The sequence below is a fragment of the Doryrhamphus excisus genome, chromosome 14, assembly GCF_030265055.1.
Source record: "Doryrhamphus excisus isolate RoL2022-K1 chromosome 14, RoL_Dexc_1.0, whole genome shotgun sequence".
Classification (NCBI taxonomy): domain Eukaryota; kingdom Metazoa; phylum Chordata; class Actinopteri; order Syngnathiformes; family Syngnathidae; genus Doryrhamphus; species Doryrhamphus excisus.
In genome coordinates, this window is record NC_080479.1 from 19,606,958 (window position 1) to 19,629,097 (window position 22,140).

A 22,140-nucleotide genomic window follows, 5' to 3' on the forward strand; every position below is an offset into this window, starting at 1 on the left:
GATGCCTTCATGAACACAGCACCACTGGATGGTCCAAGCCCACTTTTGTGACTCATGTTCCTCACAACCCTCAAACGACGACAACGCTGAGCTAAAAACACACCCAGGTTTCAGGTCAGTGTGAACATTGGATCATAGGTCACTGGATCGGTTTCTAAGGAAGGACAAGCCATTTTCATGTTGAATGGAATGTTTATCCAGCTTGTTGCTCAATCCGAAGGCACACTAGCTTTTCAACAACATGCCCCAATGATGGACTATAAAGTAATATTCAAGTGTAAATGTGTTAAATGCCATGACAAAGTACAAAGAGGCCGTCTCTAGCACTGCACGGGGAAACGTCTTCCACAGAACAGAATGAGGCCAAGTGGAGAGAAAGACATTGGCAAGGCACCAACCAGTGCAGGTGTCCGCCTAACAACGTGGTCCGGCTTGAGCAGGACCTGGATTCTGCAAACCGAGCACAGAATGGCAAACACACATTTGTGTGTGTACGGGGTGTGTGTGTGTGTGTGTGTGGTGCATTGTTTATTCATGCAGCACACAAAGACATCGTTCAGTCTTCCTTAAAAAAAAAAAGAGATCTATTGAGGAATTTATATCCTGAGCTAAAAAAGGCTACAATGATGTCACCACGATGAAATCCATGCCAAAGTCTACACCCAATAGGACAGGAGTGCCCTAAGGTTTTTCCAGCGAGGGTAAAAAGCATGCAACTTTGCCACTTTAATATGTTCTAATGTTATAATGAAAAAACAGTTGCAGTTTAACAAAAATAAAACAGTAATATTATCAGAAAAATTATTAAATTGCAGTTGCTTAGAGCTGAAATATTAAAGAAAAAAATGTCTTTGGAAACAAACAAAAAAATTGAAAAAATGCAATTTTACAACAACAAAATAGTAATATAATGAACATAGTAATATAGTAATATAGTGTCATTTTAGTATCATGAAGTTAAAATATCAAATATATTTCATGTTTATTTTAAAGACATAACATGAAGGAAAAAACAAAATGAAGCTGTATTTTTTTCTTTTAAATTCTATACTCTTAAACAATTCTTTTTAATAAACTAAAATAGTACTTTTTCATATCTGAATATTTCATATTTCATATTTGGACTGCTTGCTCGCAGGCTTCCGGCATCACGTGACCAACCTGATGACGTCTGTGAGCAGTCCAAACTGTCAGATATGAAAAAGTACTATTTTGTTCTGTTGAAAAGAATTGATTAAGAGAAAGGTTATAATATTATAAGAATAAAGTTAAAATACTCATAATTACGAGTAGCAAATGTTTTAGGAAATTTTTTCAACGCTTTATCATTTTTGCAACACGTCATTATCATATTGTGCATAGCATACCAGTACCAATTGATGGCATTTTGCCCAACTTAGATGCTATAAAAACACACAAATATTTTTTTAAGGTTTGCACTTAAGCTCCTGCACAAGTTTGATATTCTGCGCAGAAACCTATAATCGATATTTTGCAGTCAAAACTTTATCATTTTGATTGCTAGCAAGTCACAGTGCTACGTCAAGCTAACATGACAGGAAGCTAACAATACCGAAAAAAGTGTACCCGGAAGTCGAATTTTTTGCACGTTGTTGTAATACGTTGGAGCTTAAATGAATGTTAAGGTAGCCAAGTAAATAAATAAACCAGCTTACAATAATCAAAACAGCCAATATAGCAACAAAATTGTTTACTTACGACACGGCTAATTTTGCCCAAGGTTTTATTACGAAAGGCTGCGCCGGAAATGTAGCAAGTAGTAACGTGGAGCGGGGCAGAGGAGTGGAGGATGTGTCTGTGCTGACATCTGCACACCACTGCTTCCAGCCGAGGGCGACCGCAGTCGTGCTGACAAACAGCTACGTCCGCAGACGCAAAGAGACATGTAACTTCTCGCTAAGGTAGGTAACTTTTGTCGAAACGGGTTGTTCCCTCTGCTTCGCGCCGGTTGTCATTTGAATTAACTTTATTTGAACTCCACAGTTTCTGTGTCAGGGCGCCGTAGTCAATAAAAACGTTGGTAGTGTTATGAAAAGACTCTTCAGAGAGGTTACACGTTTAATTAGTGTTTCAGTTCATCATCATCATTATCATCAGCAGCCATTTTGATGCCGGGTTTAAAAAAAAAATTGTACAGACGTCCTACGTCATCATCACCTGTAATGCAAACGAGCAAGTGTGTCAAGTCTCTTGAACTGCATTTAAAAATGCATGAACCCGGAAGACAGGTGTGCTGGTGTGTGTTAAGCATCTTTAGGCCATTGCAGGACATGAGCTGGTTCTGTTTTGTTGTACTTCCAGTGGCCCTCGTAGCTTTTGGGGAGTGAAGCTGGCATGCAGGGTCTTTATTGTGCATGTTTGCACTGCTGTGTAGCAACACACACACACACACACACACACACACACACATTGGAGGAATGAATGAGGAAATGTGCCGTGTCTTTTTAAAGCTGGAAACAAACATGCAAATACCACACTGGGTCCACATGTGTGTGTGTGTACGTCATGTCGTTACAAACATCCTTTACAGAAACGGGGTAAAAGAAACGGGACTGTCCCTCTACAACGGAGCCTCGACGTCCAACAAGGCCTAAACGTGTTCATCAAGCTTGTTTGTTTGGTAAACCAGGACATCCATGTTGATATAGTTCCACTCCAGTCCTGTGGTGGCCACAATCTGCACTATTACACACCGAGTGCTAGAGTTCCACTGCTCGGCTCCTCGGTTTGACTCAGTTCAACTTCAGACGAGTTAAAACTGTGAAAAACATACGTCATTGAACACGACACGCTATCTCGCTAACAAACAGCGGAGAACGAACAAGGCTCTTTTGTTTACTTCACAGCATGCTGTTGACAACAAGGTCCCTAGCGTCCAGTCTTAAAGCTAAGCTAACTTTAGCTTGTGTCTTGTTGTTATTTGAAGATGTGGAAATATTGTTTTCATAATAATGACCAGCTGGACCAATAATGACGTCAGCTGTGTGGTATCTGGTCGGCACACCTGGGACCCGGTCTAACCGGGTACTACCAATACTGTAGTACCTGTCTTTTTTTTTTTTTTTTTTTTTTACAATTACAATTGAAAATAGCAGTATTTTTACAAGAATAATGTCCAAATATTCAGAGAAAAAAGTTTTAATTTTACTGCAATAATGTTGTAATATTATGTGGAAAAATAGCTTTATTTTAGTAACATACAGTTTAAATGTCAAAGTCAAAATATGACAAGAAGAAAACTAGAACAAGACAAAAATGGAAAAAACAGCTGTAATTTTACAAGAATAAAGTAAAAATATTGCAAGAAAAAATGTGCAAGTTTATGAGAATTAGCTTGAAATATTCTGAGAAAAAATATTTATTATCATTTTAATAGCATACAGTTATAAGAAACAAAATAAAATTAGGTATTTGGGGGAAAAGTTCTAATTTTATTGGAGTAAAGATATTCTGGGAAGGAAAACATAATAATCCCGGAGCCTCCCTGATGAGGTGTTCTGGGCATGCCCAGCCGGGAGAAGGCTCCGGGGCAGACCTGGGACATACTGGCCTGGGAACACCTTGGGGTCCTCCCGGTGGAGCTGGAGGAGGTGGCCTATTCATCCCGTTCCATCCTGCCTGCACACGCTTCTTCACCTCCTTTTCACAATCTCCATTGTTCTGGACTGTTTGACCCCAAGTACTTCAAATTCTCCACCTTCTGTATCTCTTCTCCCTGTAACCTCACTCTTCCACTCGGGTCCCTCTCATTCTCTCATTCCCACACATATACTTCATCTTGCTGCGGCTAATCTTCACTCCTCTCCTTTCCAGGGCAAACCTCCACTCTTCTAGCGTCTTCTCCGCCCGTTCCTTGCTCTCACTACAAATCCCAATGTCATCTGCAAACATCATAGTCCATGGAGGTTCTTGTCTAAGCTCATCTGTCAGCCTGTACATCACCATAGCAAACAAGAAGGGGCTCAGAGTTGATCCCTGATGCGGTCCCACCTCCACCTTGAACTCTCTGTCATAGGCTTTCTCCAGATCTACAAAGACACAATGCCAAAAATGGGAGGGGAGGGGGGGGGGGACTGAAGTTGATACTGATAATAGGCCTTTTCATGTATATCAAGTATATACATCAGGGGTGCTCACACTTTTTCAGCATGCGAGCTACTTTTAAAATGAGCGAGTCAAAATGATCTACCCACTACAAAAATGCAAAACATCTATTTATATTCAAATGTATTGAGGATTATTTGTACGTACAATGTATGTTGATGTACCTTACATAACCAAATGAGCCAATATTGCAAAACACACATAATTAACTATTAACATTTTTTGTAATTACCTGAGTTTACTTTGATGACTTGCACTGAATTGAACCAGCCAGGGATGCATAGTCCGGACAGTAGCTGCTGATAGCCAGCCTCAAGCACACTTCCAAATGTTTATCAGTCATGGATAATATCTGTATCATAATATCCGTATAATATTCCATATCCGTATGGAAGTGATATGTTTTTTGCCTTTTTACTTGGTCCAGTTTTTGCCTTTTTACTTGGTCCAGCTCCTTCACTCATTTTAGTGACCATAAACTTTAGCGAGGGCTTAAAATCTAACGCAATTCGCCGACTAGCTTAGCACTTTACATCGTTGTTTACGCATGAGCGGTGACCTAAAGGTCAAAATTCAGTTGTCATCTGACTGGTTGTCCTGTATGTCAATCAAGTAACGGGGATGGATGATAGGCTGACATCGTAAGTTCTGCTGCACTTAGAGACGTTGTTTGATTTGATTGGTCGCCCGAAGGGCAACATTCAGTTGTCATCTGAATGGCTGCCCTGTATGTCAATCAAGTGACGGCATTGATGCTGGGATGATATTTTTTTAATGTCACGCCGCGATCGACCAGCGATCGACCAGTACCACCTCCGCGATCGACTTAATGAGCACCCCTGATATACAGTATAACCTAACTTTACCAAGAGGCCTTTGCCTCCTTTCATTTTTTTTCTATGTGGCTTTCGCTGGAAAGAGTTCGGACACTCCTGACTTACACGCTAGTACATGTGTAAAACGGTACCATTTTATACTCATTTATAACCTGCAAGGCATGCCGGGTAACTTCCTGTTGTAGCAACCTGCATGCGGGCCGCCTTAGACCAAGTAAGGGAAATGAGATGGCTTTGAGACGAGATGAGATTATCAGCACAGTTAGAACATGTTTTAACTCGTGACCGCGTCGACCACGTGCAGAATAAAAATATAAAAATATGCAGAGTCACGTGACTGTAATTTGGAGTGTCAGCAGAGGGGAGAATGATATTGACTTTAGCTGGAATATCCCCCAAAGAGTGTTTTCTGTGATCTATAAAAGCCCCAAGCTTCTGCATCCATTTCTGAGCCTCATCTTTTCAAGTGTTTGGACTGCTCGCCACTAATTAAAAGCTCGTGAAGCAGAATGTTGTTCCTCGCCTTTTCTGCCGCATCTTGCCAAGAAGCGATGGCACGCTTTAAGATGCACATGAAGTCCTCGCTTCCCAGCAGCTCCGAGCTATCGGATGTAGAGCGTTTGGAAGGTGTGACGGACGGCCCGGTCAAAGGGGGGTTTTGTCCTCACGCCGTCTCCCGTTTTGTAACCTCAGGACACTCTGAGCCCTCTGGCCCACGTCCAGGCAGGCCGCTTCCTCGGTGGCCGCTTGTGGAAACAGGAGTTTCCTGTGAATAATCTGCCCACGCTCCAAATTGCAAGAAATGGTATAAAACGGGGGTGTCCAGAGTGCGGCCCGCAGCATATTCCAAAAATACAATTTAACAACAACAAAAAAAAACCAGCAAAAATTGAAAATATTAAGACAAAACGAAAAATAAGTCTCAGTTTTGCGAGAATAAGCTTATAATGTGAGGCAAAATAATGTCATTTTGGTGACATGGTGTTGAAATGATCAAGAAAAATGGTTTACATTTTAATAAAACTTTGCACATATATTTGACTTTGACTTTTGTCTAAATTCAGTTTATGGAAAAGAAAGAAAAAAGCGAAAATATCACAAGAAAAAAGTTGTATTGTAATGAGAAAAAAGTAGACATTTTACAAGAACAAAGTTGTAATATGAACAAAAGTATTATGGTAATAATAAAAAGAAAGAAAGATATATTATGTAAAGATACATAAAGAAAATGTATTATTTAAGAAAAACATGAAATATTTTGGATTTTATATATATATATATATATATATTATTTAAGAAAAAACATGAAATATTTTAGAATATATATATTATTTTTATATTATTTAAGAAAAAACATGAAATATTTTGGATTATATATATAATATATATATATTATATTATTTAAGAAAAAACATGAAATATTTAGGAATATATATATTATTTTTATATTATTTAAGAAAAAACATGAAATATTTAGGAATATATATATTATTTTTATATTATTTAAGAAAAAACATGAAATATTTTGGAATATATATTATTTTTATATTATTTAAGAAAAAACATGAAATATTTTGGAATATATATATAATATATATTATATTATTTAAGAAAAACATGAAATATTTTGGAATATATATATATATATATATTTAAGAAAAAACATGAAATATTTTGGAATATATATATATATATATATATATATATATATATATATATATATATATATAATTATATTATTTAAGAAAAAACATGAAATATTTTGGAATATATATATTATTATATTATTTTATATATATATATATATAATTTAAGAAAAACATGAAATATTTTGGAATATATATATATATATATATATATATATATATATATATATATATATATTATATTATATTATTTAAGAAAAAACATGAAATATTTTGGAATAACTAAAAATGGGGAAATGTGTGTTATGGTTTGTGTCGTCCAGTCCCGTGTCCTCGCCGCCATGAGGGGACGCTGCTCACGCAAGCTAGGTGTGCTCGCCAAGGCTTTCCTCCTGCTGTGGCTGCTGTGGCTGGGATACCTCCTGCTGGCGCACTCCCCCTCCGCGGCCCCCGACCACGGCGCACCAAGCCTGGACCACGAGCGTCGCGCGGCGGCGGAGCATCCCGAAAAAGTCGATGACGACGCCGACGACGACGACCGGTCGTTATCCAGGCCGCTGTACGCTAAACCGCCTGCCGACGACAACGCCCCGGGGGAGTGGGGCCGGGCGGCGCACCTTAACCTCAGTCCGGAAGAAAAGAAGCAGGAGGAGGACAGCGTGGAGCGCTACGCCATCAACATTTTTGTCAGCGACAAGATCTCTCTCCATCGACACATCAAAGACAACAGAATGCCCGAGTGAGTTTTTGGTAGTGACTTTTATTATTTCTCCTTTTTAAACTTACATTTTTCAAATGGAGCCTCAACGGGGTACAATCTAGTGCAGGGGTGGGCAAACTACGGCCCGGGGGCCACATCCGGCCCGCCAAGTGTTTGAATACGGCCCGTCCGTTCTTTCCAAAGTATTTCATTTAAACTCAACATACGAACTGGCATCATGGCTTGAGCCAATGACCTCACAGCTAGGAGACCAGGGTTCAATTCCACCTTCGGCCATCTCTGTGTGGAGTTTGCATGTTCTCCCCGTGCATGCGTGGGTTTTCTCCGGGTACTCCGGTTTCCTCCCACATTCCAAAAACATGCTAGGTTAATTAGCCACTCCAAATTGTCCATAGGTATGAATGTGAGTGTGAATGGTTGTTTGTCTATATGTGCCCTGTGATTGGCTGGCGACCAGTCCAGGGTGTACCCCGCCTCTCGCCCGAAGACAGCTGGGATAGGCTCCAGCACCCCCGTGACCCTCGTGAGGAAAAAGCGGTAGAAAATGAATGAATAATAATAATAATAATAATAATAATAATAATAATAATAATTAATAATAATAATAATTAATAATAAAATTAAAAATATTTAAATATAAAATATTTAAATATAAAATATTTAAATATAAATATAAAATAATAAATAATAATAGCAGATTGTGTGACACTTTTACAGATACAATAATACCAGGTGGACTGTTATATATATAGTCTGGCCCCCCCAGGCCCCCCCCTGCCCCCCCGTTTTGTTAAATCAATGCGGCCCGCCGCGAGTCAAAAAGTTTGCCCACCCCTGATCTAGTGCCTTGTTTTGCCGGTCCCAAGCCCGGATAAATACAGAGGGTTGCGTCAGGAAGTGCATCCGACTTAAACATTACAGCAAAAAAGGTTAGCTAAGAAGACATGGGACATGGAGAGGACTGAAGAGAGTAAGCAGTACAGAGAAATGAATGCTAAGGTGAAAGTAGAAGTCTATGATGACTTGTACTTTAGTTTGAACAGTAAGTAGGGCAGAAGTCAGTATTTGTGAGCAGCAGTATGGTTTCATGCCAAGACAGAGTACTACATATGTAGTATTTGCTTTAAGAATGTTAATAGAGAAGTACAGAGAAGGTCCGAGGGAGCTGCGTTGTGTCTTTGTAGATGTGGACAAAGCCTATGACATAAAAAAAATTAAGTAAAAAAAATCAAAGTAAAAAATAGCATATACTGTACATAGTACAGCTTTGCTCAGTACTTTCGTAATGCAGCAATGCGGGCCTCCTTTTTGTCCCCCCAGCTTCTTACTTTGATGCAGTTTGTCTCTCTCCAAGTCGACGTTTTTGTTTACTCGCCATTCTCCCCGAGCGTTGCTGTGGTATGTTGCTCTTCGGAGCGGCATTCTCCCCCCCTCCTCCCTCCCCAAATCGTCTCCCTTCTTGGTTTTTATGGCCGAGCCTAATGGCTGCCACCTGGATTAAGACGTCCCAAAAGCCCGTTTTTCCACGCGGCTACATCATGCCACCCGCTGCTTGCCCTCAGATGCCGAAGCAAGACGTTCGACTACCGCCGCCTGCCCACCACCTCCGTGGTCATCGCCTTCTACAACGAGGCCTGGTCCACCTTGCTCAGGACCATCCACAGCGTCCTGGAGAGCACGCCTGCCATCCTGCTGAAGGAGATCATCCTCATCGATGACTACAGCGACCGAGGTGGGAGCAGCGCAAAGGTCCAAGTAAAGTGGCTCTCAAACGCTTCAGTTTTTCAGAAATCTGGCAGTTTCTCATGCATGCGCCCAGTCTCTATTTCCATGGCTCCGTGTTGACGTTCGCTCCAAGATAATTAGGTCCTTTGTGTTTGGCTAAATGCTAATTGGTTCAAACGACAAAAGGTGAAGAGCAAGAGGATGCCCTGAGGCTCAGCACTAAACCTGTCAACACAGAACTATTATAGAACTATTATTTACAAACATATTAGCCACAATTAGCCATACAGCCATTTTCTAGCTTAACCAGCATTGGGCGAGACGCGGCGTACAACCTGGACTGGTTGTACTGGTTGCCGTTTGATGACATCTTGTGACATACGAAGCCCGTCTATACCAGGGTGTGTGATCGCTGATGTTTTTTTTCGGCCATTTGCAGCGCCTCTCTGGCGGTGGCTAGCTAGAACACAGGCGAGCTAACCTTTCATGCTAACCTACTTTTTGTGTGTCACTTAGCAATCTTGCTGTGTTCTTGTCATTTTAATAACGATGGACTGTCTTCAGAACACTCTGTGTGTCTAAGTTGTTCAACAAAAACGTAGTTTATCCAGCCGTAGACGGCGATGCTATCTCACGCCAAAAGCTAGAGCTCATTGCTAGCGGTAGCGCACCATCTGATCTTCTTATAAGCCGCAGGGTTCAAAGGTTGACAAAAAAGTAGAAGTTGGTTTATTAATAAATAACAAAAATACACCCTAAAATTACAAAATGAATCTTTTTTTTCCAGAATTATTTGAAAATGTATAAAAAAGTAAAAAAAAAAACAAAAACACATGTACATAAGTATTCACAACACTTCCCTTTCATGCATGTTATGTGACCGCCTTATTCCAAACTGGAATAAAATAAACTCAAATATAAAAATTGCACTACATGGTAACAACATAAATACAATGTTTAATAAAAATGGTTGCAAATGTATTAAAAATTAAACAGTACTTAAGTATTCACGTTTTTCAGATTTTATTCTAAAATGGCAACATGAATACATATTTATGGAAAATAAAAAGTAAGCTATCACATGTATAAGCATCACATTGTTCACATTTTCTTATCTGGCAGCTTTATTACAAAATGGAATTTAAAAAAAATTCTATACTCAACACCCCATAATCACTACATTAAAACATAATGTATATTTGGAAATGTAGGCTAATGTATTACATTTGTTTTTTAAAAGTCACATAAGTATACATATGTAAGTAGTCACTCGAATCAGATAATCATTATTTTTTTTAATGGCACAAAAAAATACTGATGTTTATAATACAGATAAATTCAGATGTTTCTTCTCTAGAAAAGTCGCTGATCTCAAACGATCTGTTGTGGCGTATGTTCAAGCGATGGCGTTGCTTTGATGTCTAACGACGGCGTTTTTTTTTTTTTTTCCTGCAGTCTACCTGAAATCTCAGCTGGCGGAATACGTCAGTAACCTGCAGCGCGTCCGGCTCATCCGCACCAAAAAGCGCGAGGGCCTGGTCCGGGCTCGCCTCATCGGCGCCTCCTACGCCACAGGCGACGTGCTGACCTTCCTGGATTGTCACTGCGAGTGCGTCCCCGGCTGGATCGAACCCCTGCTGGAGAGGTGAGGCGTCGCGTACGTTAAAACGACAGGTAGCAGGGATTTCCACGTCACGGCGCCACGGTGGCCATTTTCTTTTTAAGGATCGGCGAGAGCCCCAGCACCATCGTGTGCCCCGTCATCGACACCATCGACTGGAACAGCTTTGAGTTCTACATGCAGACGGACGAGCCCATGATCGGCGGCTTCGACTGGAGGCTCACCTTCCAGTGGCACGCTGTCCCCGAGGTGGAACGCAAGAGGCGCAAGTTGCGCATCGACCCCCTCAGGTGACTTGAATGCTTTAAATAAGCTCTGTTTCTTCCTGCTCCTTTTCTCTCATGCTGTATTGTGTAACCACGTCCTGTTCTTTATTAGGCGTGCCTCATGTATTTAAAAACTTTTTTTTTCTTATTTTCTGTAAGCGATGAGCCAATCTATGTGGGCTGTGTGTGTGGTCCGCCACTGGCCCTAGACCTCACTTTGGACAGCCCTGAGATAAATCATTGGTAGCATTCACAGTGTCAATAATAAATATGATAATACTGTGGCACCTTGGTTAGCATCAATTTGTTGCAGGAGATCTGACTCAAACCAAAACAAACTCTAACCAAGGCAAGTTTTCCCATAGAAAATAAAATAGTGTAAATCCAATTAATCTTTTCCAGAATTATTTCTCCTCAATTTATTTCTCCACCACAATTAAAAAAAAAAAAATTATAAAAAATAAAAAATGATGGCCAATTCTTCTCACCCATCCACCCTTCGAAAACCTAATTTCGTTAGCTTGTACCCGTGATCTTGTCCTTTCAGCCATTACCCAAAGCTCATGACCATAGGTTAGGGTAGGAACCGGTAGATTGAGAGCAATGCCAGAATGGATTAAAGTCCAGCCCCTCTTGGGAGAACCAATTCCATCCCAAATTTGAGCATACATTTTGGATGTTAACTGAAAAAAAGCGCTATCCGTTCCACATTAACCGAGGTACCACTGTGCCAGAAAACTGAAACTGTTCTGTATCTTGAAATAATAAATGAATACATTTAGTCCCCTATCATATTTTCAGGTCCCCGACTATGGCAGGCGGGTTGTTTGCGGTCAGCAAGGCCTACTTCACTCACCTGGGCACCTACGACATGGGCATGGAGGTGTGGGGCGGAGAAAACCTGGAGCTCTCCTTTCGGGTGAGTTTGTCTTGGCCTTTCCTGGCACACATTTGGCAAGATAAAATCAGTGAAAAAGTCGTCCTAAATCGGAGGTGTGGGCGATGGCGGCGGCGGTGGCGGCTCAACGCTTGACTTTTTATGGCCTCCGGCATTTTGTCAATCATGACTAAGAAGGATTAAGGCCGCACTGAAAAGCAGAGAAAGCAAATATTACACTAATAGCTATTTGCTTAGTTAACAACATGTATGCTTAGAGTATATAGTAGTGCTTTTATTCATATGTACACTATTATCATTTGCATTATGATTACTATTCAACATGAATTTTGGTTATGTTTTTAAAGTCATTTCCTGCACTCTTAAAGCCATAAATACCCAAGCTTGTGTACAAAGGTTCAGTTTCATGTACTTCTTGTCTTAAAGTTAATGATTAAGTTCAGGATTCCTGGTCTCCTGTTGCCGACTCTAACAATGCAGGGTACAGTTGGATGTTTCATTGCTTGTTTTGTTTTGTGCAAGGGGATAGTATAGAAAATAAATGCATGGATGGAGAGGCAAAAAGAGGTGATGTCACAATAGAGCAAGGGCCGCACAGTGGGTGAGCGGTTAGCACAGGGGTGGGCAAACTTTTTGACTCGCGGGCCGCATTGATTTAACAAAACGGGGGGGGGGGCAGACTATATATTTTACACGTAACAGTCCACCTGGTATTATTGTATCTGTAAAAGTGTCATGCAATCTGCTATTATTATTTATTATTTTATATTTATATTTAAATATTTTATATTTAAATATTTTTATTTAAATATTTTATTCATTCATTCATTCATTTTCTACCGCTTTTTCCTCACGAGGGTCGCGGGGGGTGCTGGAGCCTATCCCAGCTGTCTACGGGCAAGAGGCGGGGTACACCCTGGACTGGTGGCCAGCCAATCACAGGGCACATATAGACAAACAACCATTCACACTCACATTCATACCTATGGACAATTTGGAGTGGCTAATTAACCTAGCATGTTTTTGGAATGTGGGAGGAAACCGGAGTACCCGGAGAAAACCCACGCATGCACGGGGAGAACATGCAAACTCCACACAGAGATGCCCGAGGGTGGGATTGAACCCTGGTCTTAAATATTTTATATTTAAATATTTTAAAATTTATTATTATTATTATTATTATCATCATTATGCTTGTGTCCCGGGCCGTATTCAAACACTTGGCGGGCCGGATGTGGCCCCCGGGCTGTAGTTTGCCCACCCCTGGGTTAGCATGATGAGTGGTCACACAGTCAGGAGATCAGGAAGACCCTGGTTTTGATTCCTCACTTGACATCTCTGTGTGGAGTTTGCACGTTGTCCCCGTGCATGGGTGGGTTTTCTCTGGACTGATGTCTCCTAGCTGTGTGGCCTGCGTGCTAACCACTCATCCACCGTGTGGCGTTGAATCGTTAATGTTGTGGCGTAGTTGTTTAGATTTTTTGGCTGAAGAAATATAGTAGTTATGCTTGGAATGTATCTTTCCATCAAAAGTTGTTTTGGTGGAAAACAGCAATATTTTGTGGACGTGTACCTGTTTAGTTCTACTAAAGAATGGAAAAGGTAGAAACTAGTAACTTTCGTAATTTTAGTCAGTAACTTTTTTTCTTGAATATTCATATTATTATATTGTTTTCCATAAAATTATGACAACTTTTGTCGTAATAGCAACATTTTTCTTGTTAGAATTTCTCATAGTTTCTTGTAGAAAACGTTTTTTCTATGAATTTGACTTTATTTTCCTAAAATTGCAGCTAGTTTTTCTGTAATTGCTGTAATAGTTTTGCTCATGATGACTTTATTCCCATGATGATTTGACTTTACAATTTTTCCTTGACCAAAAAACAACTTTATTAGTTGTTTTTCTCCTAATATTAACTAATAACTTTTGCTTTTAGGTTGTGGGACGTCCACAGCAGGACCCGCTGCTCGTTGAGAAGAGCGATGCATGCTTTTCATTGTACAGTAAACCTCGGATATATCGGATTCAATTGTTCCCACTGGTTTTGTCCGATATAAGCGAAATCCGTTATATGCGTATACCGGAAAATGTCCGTTTTACGCATATATGGGATTTATATCCGGTATATGCGTAAATGGGATTTTATCCGTTATAAAAAGGCACTTCCTTGACTATGTTTCCAATGTACCTGGACGCGCAGGCAACGCTGCAAACGCTGCAAATGACGTCGTATAGCGATAGCCTGTCACGATTCGGCGAATCGGAGCGCCACGATGCGGCCATCCGATATATGCCAGGGAAATTTCATGGAAATGCATTGGAACGGGACTGGAGATTTTGTCCGAAATAGGCGAAATCCGTTATAAAAAATCCGATATATGCAATGAATTTTTATTGGAAATGCATTACAGAAAAATCGGTTCTTTTTTATCTGTCCGTTGTGAGCGAATTTCCGATATATCCGAGTCTGATATATCCGAGGTTTACTGTAGCTTCCTTGAGAAAAAGTTGCCAGATTTGTCGCTAATGGCTTAATCTACTCGCTAAAAGTGTGTGTGTTTGTGCGGAAGGTGTGGCAGTGCGGCGGCAGCCTGGAGATCCACCCTTGCTCCCACGTGGGTCACGTCTTCCCCAAGAAGGCCCCTTACGCCCGGCCCAACTTCCTGCAGAACACGGTGCGAGCGGCCGAGGTGTGGATGGACTCGTACAAGCAGCACTTCTACCACAGGAACCCGGCCGCCAGGAAGGTACGATACCAGGCGAATGAAAACACGAGCGAAGCGCGTGAGCGCCGGGGACAGCTGCGTGACCTCCTGGCGACCTCGCACGGATTATTTTACACTGGGTGGGAATTTGGCTGACCTGGATGTGGTTTTAGTTCTCCTGCTGTGACTTGAGGAAGAGGTTTGCCAAGCGCTGTATAAAGTTCCTAATGACTCCTAATGACTCTAATTACACAAACACAAAGACATGATGCTTTCATGACAGCAAAACACATCATTATCTCTGAGCCAACACTTTCCACAACATGAAACTTTTAACCAGCAGACTCTCACTAGACAGGCGAAGTTGCCTAGTTAATATATATTCAATATTTGTATTTTTAAATATTTTTTATTTTGCTAAATATGAATAATAATAATAATATGTAATATAATGTAAAATATATAATACTATTAATATACTTTTATGTAATTGTATATTTTATATTAATATAAATATATTGTCAATATATATTTGATATAGCTGAATGTTAATATATATTCAAATATTTTAATTATTGAAATAGTAATTAATGTTCTATAATATAATTTAAGATACAGGTACATTGTCTTTTATACTAATACATCAAATATTTTAATTATTGAAATAGTAATTAATGTTCTATAATATAATTTAAGTATTATAATATATATTATATATATTATTATTATATATTATATATATTATATAATATATTATAATAATTATAATATATTATAATATATTATAATATATTATAATACATTAAATATTAATTGCATATAAATAATAAAATATACTCTACATATATTTAAAATATATTAAAAATTTAATATGCATATATGAAAATATAAATAAAATAATGGAAATGTTAATTTATTTAATATAATGTAAAATACATATGTGGGAAAATATGGGAAACAATATATTCTATTTATTTTGTATGAATTAAAAAAATAATATAAAAAATATAAAAATTAATATAAATATAACATATTTTTGATATTGTAGTTCAATATTAATACAGTCAAATTTGACTTTTATATTATTTTTAACATTCAATATTAATACAGTCAAATTTGACTTTTATATTATTTTTAACAAAATTTGATAGATTTAATTTATTTAATACAATATTATTTCAAATCCAGCAAAGAGCTAGCATAACAATAAATGGTTTCCTGTATTGTTGCGACTTTTGACTTCCTGGTGCCTGGAGTGCGTACACAAAAGAAGAAGGGCGTGGATCCTCAAACGCCAATATCAAAAGTTCCACTCCAAGCGTGGAGTGCGCGCGTTAGATTTTATGAGCTAAAGGTGGGAGTGGCGCACCTTTGCAAACACGGCGCTTCAATATTTGCTCTCGCTTGTACACCAGGAAGATGGATGTTCTGATATGTTCCTTAGGCTGTGTTGGTTTGTTGCAGCCAACATCCTATCACTGTGTGTGTGTGTGTGTGTGGTAGCCATGATGATGATGATGATGATGATGAGTAATAATCAATGCACTCCTGTCCCAGGAGACGTACGGCAACATTTCTGAGCGTCTGCTGCTGAGGGAGAGGCTGAAATGCAACACGTTCCACTGGTACCTGAACAACATCTACCCCGACCTCCACATTCCCGAGGACAGGGAGGGCTGGCACGGCGCCGTGAGTGTCTTATCTTTGATTCACGCCTCCTCTGCTCATCACCTCGCCGCCTCATTGTTGGGGAAACCGGAAAAACCAGGCGCACCCGAGGGGCGGCTCCAGCATTTTTAGCCATGCTAAGCGTTCAATTAGAACCTCTACAGGCACGACCCCGGCATAGGGAACTTCTTCACACATTACTGCTTTTAATGATGCTGGGGAGTCCCATAAATGCACTTATAATTCATAATTCATCCATCTTAAATGACGCGGTGATTTTGAACGCAACTCCTCACTGCTAATGATAAAACAGTTCTTGTCTGATTCCAATAATCGGCTATTAAAGGATCCATCTTCTGTGCTGCGTATCCTCACTAGGTCGGCGGGGTATGCTGGAGCCTATCCCAGCTGACTTCAGGCAAGAATTAAATAAAGCAGTGTTAGGTCAATGTTTTGGTTAATACATACAAATATACATATTCCTGCCCTATAATTTGTCTTTCTTTTAATAAAAATATGGTAAAAATGGGCATATTTCAGACAAGGTGATTAATCATGATTGATTAATTTGAAAACAGTGATTAATCCGATTAAACATTTCAATCGTTTGACAGCCCTGGTAATAGTAATAGTTATTATTGGATTTTTTTAGAACATACTTTTGATTTTATTTGTGATTTTATTGTGACTTTTTTTTAACGCTTCAACTGCACGCTACTAAAAATGACATTATTTTGCCTCATATTAAGTGTTTATTATTGTAAAATGTAAATATTGTTTAATACATTTTTTTTTCTAATATTAGCCAACTATTTCAACTTCTTGTAAATTCTCTTCTTGTAATTTTGACTTTATTTTTATAATATTTTGACTTTATTCTCGTACATTTTAAACTTTTTTCACAACCTAATTTTACAAACTTTTTTTTGGTTTGTTTCTCATTTGTTTTTCTTTAATATTTTTTACTTGATTTTTCTCATCATAGTTTTTTCTCGTAAAAACTTGTTTTCTCATTAGAATGCTGCTTTTTTAATTTTGATATTTGGACTTTATTCTTGTTAAATTACAGACATTTTTTTTCTATTTCTGCTGTTTGTTGTTTTTTTTTCCAACTCTTTCACATTTCTTCTTGTAAATTCTCTTCTTGTAATTTTGACTTTATTTTTATAATATTTTGACTTTATTCTCGTACATTTAAAACTTTTTTCACAACCTAATTTTACAAACTTTTTTTTTTTGTTTGTTTCTCATTTGTTTTTCTTTAATATTTTTGACTGGATTTTTCTCAGCATAGTTTTTTCTCGTAAAAACTTGTTTTCTCATTAGAATGCTGCTATTTTAAATTTTGATATTTGGACTTTATTCTTGTTAAATTACAGACATTTTTTTTCTATTTCTGCTGTTTGTTGTTTTTTTTCCAACTCTTTCAAATTTCTTCTTGTAAATTCTCTTCTTGTAATTTTGACTTTTTATAATATTGCGACTTTTTTTAACGTTTCAACTGTACGCTACTAAAAATAACATTATTTTGCCTCATATTTAGTGTTTATTATTGTAAAATATTGTTGGAATAATTTTTTCTAATATTATTAACTATTTCAACTTCTTGTAAATTCTCTTCTTGTAATTTTGACTTTATTTTTATAATATTTTGACTTTATTCTCGTACATTTAAAACTTTTTCCACAACCTAATTTTACTAACTTTTTTTTTTGGTTTGTTTCTCATTTGTTTTTCTTTAATATTTTTTACTGGATTTTTCTCATCATAGTTTTTTTCTCGTAAAAACTTGTTTTCTCATTATAATGCTGCTTTTTTAATTTTGATATTTGGACTTTATTCTTGTTAAATTACATACATTTTTTTCTATTTCTGCTGTTTGTTGTTTTTTTTCCAACTCTTTCAAATTTCTTCTTGTAAATTCTCTTCTTGTAATTTTGACTTTATTTTTATAATATTTTGACTTAATTTTCGTACATTTAAAACTTTTTTCACAACCTAATTTTATAAACTTTTTTTTTTGTTTGTTTCTCATTTGTTTTTCTTTAATATTTTTGACTGGATTTTTCTCGTAAAAACTTGTTTTCCCATTATAATGCTGCTTTTTTAATTTTGATATTTGGATTTATTCTTGTTAAATTACACATTATTATGACATTTTTTTCTATTTTCTGCTGTTTTTTTTCCAACTCTTTCAAATTTCTTTTTGTGAATTTTCCTGTAGTAATTCTGACGTTATTCCCGTAATATTACGCTGGGAATTTCCAAAATGTAAAATCCTGCTCCTCCTTCCCACCAGGTGCGCAGCTCGGGAATAAACTCGGAATGTTTGGACTACAACGCTCCGGATCACAGTCCCACCGGCGCCCAGCTTTCCCTGTTTGGTTGTCACGGCCAGGGAGGCAACCAGGTGAGATTCCTGATCGTATTCACATGCTCCGAGAAATCAGTTTGATTGCAATCAAATGTCTCCCAGTTTCTCGACTTTTGAGCATATCTTCAGAAAATATGAACCGAATATGTCCGTGATTGTGCAGTACTTCGAGTACACGTCCCAGAAGGAAATCCGCTTCAACTCGGTGACGGAGCTGTGTGCGGAGGTGCTGGAAGGACAGTCGTCCATCGGGATGCGCCACTGCCCTCGTGACGGCGAAGTCAAGCCGGCCAGCATCATTTGGGAGTTTAGGGACGTAAGTGGCGGCCATGTTGTCCATTTTTTTTCCCCCCATTTTTATCGTCGTCATCACCGTAACCCCTCGTCTGTCCTCCGCCCAGGATAAGACCATCTACCACCCGCAGTCTAACACGTGTGTGACCGCCTACCGCAAGCCGGAGGGCCGCACGGACGTCCACATGAAGCGCTGCATCCCGCGAGATAAACACCAGTACTGGAAGTTTGAGTGGTAGACCGTGAGAGACCTCCTTTTGACATTTTAGTGGTCTTCTTCTGTGGCCCACTTCTACCCACCTTCCCCCCTCCCTCTGTGCCTTTACTGGGAAGACACAAGCGAACGAAAAGTGGCTGTCCTAGAAAGACGAGGACTCGCGTGGTCGCAGAACGATGGGGAAGACTCACTTTTTACCTTTTTATTCCCAGTGCAGGAAAACCAGGAAGTGCCTGTTGGACAGACTCGGCGTGTCTTGTTGTCACACTCCCAACCAGCAGGGGGCAGCCTGTCGGCTCCATTTGAATGAAAGCCTGCTTCTACCACTGAAAGAACCCAAATATCCTAATGGAAAGTCACAACTGGGAGATAAAAAGTCAAAATTATGACATAAAGTTATAATTATGATGTTAAAAAAAATCTCAATTATGTCAATTAATTAAGTTGACCTTGAGATAAAAAAAGTCAAAATTATGAGAAAGTAAATTACAAGATAAAAAGTCATAATTATTAGATAAAAAATTTAAATTATGCAGAAAAAAGTTGAAATAGAAATAAAAAGGCAAAATTGTGACAGTTATAATTATGACGTTAAAAAAAATCTCAATTATGTCAATTAATTAAGTTGACCTCGAGATAAAAACGTCAAAATAATGAGAAAGTAAATTACAAGATAAAAAGTCATAATTATTAGATAAAAAATTTAAATTATGCAGAAAAAAGTTGAAATAGAAATAACAAGGCAAAATTGTGACAGTTATAATTATGCCGTTAAAAAAAATCTCAATTATGTCAATTAATTAAGTTGACCTTGAGATAAAAAAGTCAAAATTATGAGAAAGTAAATTACAAGATAAAAAGTCATAATTATTAGATAAAAAATTTAAATTGTGCAGAAAAAAGTTGAAATAGAAATAAAAAGGCAAAATTGTGACAGTTATAATTGTGACAGTTATAATTATGACGTTAAAAAAAATCTCAATTATGTCAATTAATTAAGTTGACCTTGAGATAAAAAAAGTCAAAATTATGAGAAAGTAAATTACAACATAAAAAGTCATAATTATTAGATAAAAAAATTAAATTATGCAGGAAAAAAAGTTGAAATTGAAATAAAAAGGCAAAATTGTGACAGTTATAATTATGACGTTAAAAAAAATCTCAATTATGTCAATTAATTAAGTTGACCTTGAGATAAAAAAGTCAAAATTATGAGAAAGTAAATTACAACATAAAAAGTCATAATTATTAGATAAAAAATTTAAATTATGCAGGAAAAAAAGTTGAAATTGAAATAAAAAGGCTAAATTATGACACAAGTAATAATTATGACGTTAAAAAAAATCTCAATTATGTCAATTAAGTTGACCTTGAGATAAAAAAAGTCAAAATTATGAGAAAGTAAATTACAACATAAAAAGTCATAATTATTAGATAAAAAATTTAAATTATGCAGAAAAAAGTTGAAATTGAAATAAAGGCAAAATTATGACACAAGTCATAATTATGAGTTAAAATACAAAATTATCAGTCAATTGAAATTAGAGGCTAAAAAGTCAAAAATAGGAAATATTAATAAATATGTATATGAATAATCCTGAGATAAAAACTTAAAATTATGAGAGAAAAAGTAGTAATTGTGAGTTTAAAATTTTTTAATTATAAAATAAAATTCAAAATTGACATATAAAATCACAACTATAATATAAAAAGTTCAAATTATATAAAAAGTCAAAATAAGATAAGTCAAAATTTAGTAACTTTTTGTCTCATCATTTCAATATTTTCTCTGTGGGATATTTTCATCTTTCAGTGGCGGGAACGGTCTTCCATAGGGTTTGACCTTGAAGGCAAACGTCCTAAACTGACTCGTTGGCGCCTCCCCAGGAAGGAATCGGTATTGCCGTGAAGTCCTGTTGCACTCCCCATTGTTCCAGTCGCCAGGCATGTAATGCCAACAAGAAGGAAGGTGAAGTTCTGCAGCCTTTTGCACCCAAAGCAGCTGCTTCGGAAGCGTGCTGCGGGAATCCCGTCCAAAACGAGACCGCTTTTATTCTAAGTGCCATTAGTCCGACTAACTGTCCTAACCGCACCTTTAGAGAACTCCGAGGCCGAATGGAAACTACTGATGCAATGCAGGGATTACTTGATTTGAAGAAAGAAAATGAATTAAAGATTTATCTGTGGACTTTTGGATGGTGTACCATATGCATTTGAATACTACACACAACATACAGGAACCCTGATGCCTGCGGTGTTACTTTGCTTCCTGTCTTGGTAATAAATGGACGCCCTCTAGTGGCAGAATGACGTATTACAGTATTATAAATGCTGGGGATCCAAACTTTTTACAGTTTTCCTGTAATTATGACTTTATTCCCGTAATATTTGAACTTTCTCACCCAACTTTGACTTGTTTGTTTCCCATAATATTACAGCTTTTAGAAAATCAATTTATAGTTCAACTTCATGCAACTAAAATGGCATTATTTTTGGATTTACTCTTAGTAAAGTAATATTTTGAATTTATTTTTTTTTAATTACAACCGTTTTTTTTTCATTTCTTCTGTTTTTTTTAGCTTAATGTTTGTACATTTTCTTATCGTAATTATGACTTTATTTCCCGTAATATTAGAACTTGTCCTCCAACCTAATTTTCCAAAAATGACAACTTAATTTTGTGTTACGACTTTAAAAATAACATGTTTTTCCTTAATATTTCAGCTTTACGCTACTAAAATGACATTTGTCATCATAACACCCACCACTTCATTTTTGTACATTTTTCTTGTTAGAATATAACGAGAAAGAAAAATATATATATAATAGTATTTTGACTTTATTCCCATAATTCAGTATACCCTTTTCCCAATCTATTTTTCCAAAAATAACTTTTCTTACTTTAATATTTATACATTATATTTAAAATGACATTTTTCCACATATGACGACTTTATACTGCAACTTTTTCTCATTAGAGTACAGCATTTCCCCTCAATTTATTTTCATTTTTGCACTTTTTTCTCCAACTATTTCAATTACT

At 37.4% G+C, this 22,140-nt stretch overlaps 1 protein-coding gene and 1 long non-coding RNA gene across 3 annotated transcripts in view; one reads left to right on the plus strand and one right to left on the minus strand.

Moving 5' to 3' along the window:
* LOC131101959 (uncharacterized) overlaps positions 1 to 1,980 on the minus strand; it is an 18,401-nt gene extending 16,421 nt beyond the window's left edge. The window contains exon 1 of the long non-coding RNA XR_009119364.1: positions 1,720 to 1,980. This is a non-coding gene — a long non-coding RNA (uncharacterized LOC131101959). The remainder of the gene's footprint in view (positions 1 to 1,719) is intronic.
* On the plus strand, positions 1,678 to 21,391 carry LOC131101958 (polypeptide N-acetylgalactosaminyltransferase 4-like). Of its 2 annotated transcripts, XM_058047374.1 has the most exons (11): positions 1,678 to 1,922; positions 6,931 to 7,346; positions 8,891 to 9,060; positions 10,509 to 10,698; positions 10,779 to 10,964; positions 11,742 to 11,859; positions 14,410 to 14,586; positions 16,102 to 16,233; positions 18,512 to 18,622; positions 18,750 to 18,902; positions 18,988 to 21,390. In XM_058047374.1, the coding sequence occupies exons 2-11, from the start codon at positions 6,949 to 6,951 to the stop codon at positions 19,117 to 19,119; spliced, it is 1,767 nt and encodes a 588-aa protein (XP_057903357.1). In that variant the 5' UTR covers positions 1,678 to 1,922; positions 6,931 to 6,948; the 3' UTR covers positions 19,120 to 21,390. The 2 variants fall into 2 exon arrangements, with proteins under 2 accessions (XP_057903357.1, XP_057903358.1); XM_058047375.1 differs by lacking the exon at positions 1,678 to 1,922 and having other exon boundaries at positions 6,935 to 7,346; positions 18,988 to 21,391.
* The last annotated feature ends 749 nt before the right edge of the window (positions 21,392 to 22,140 follow it).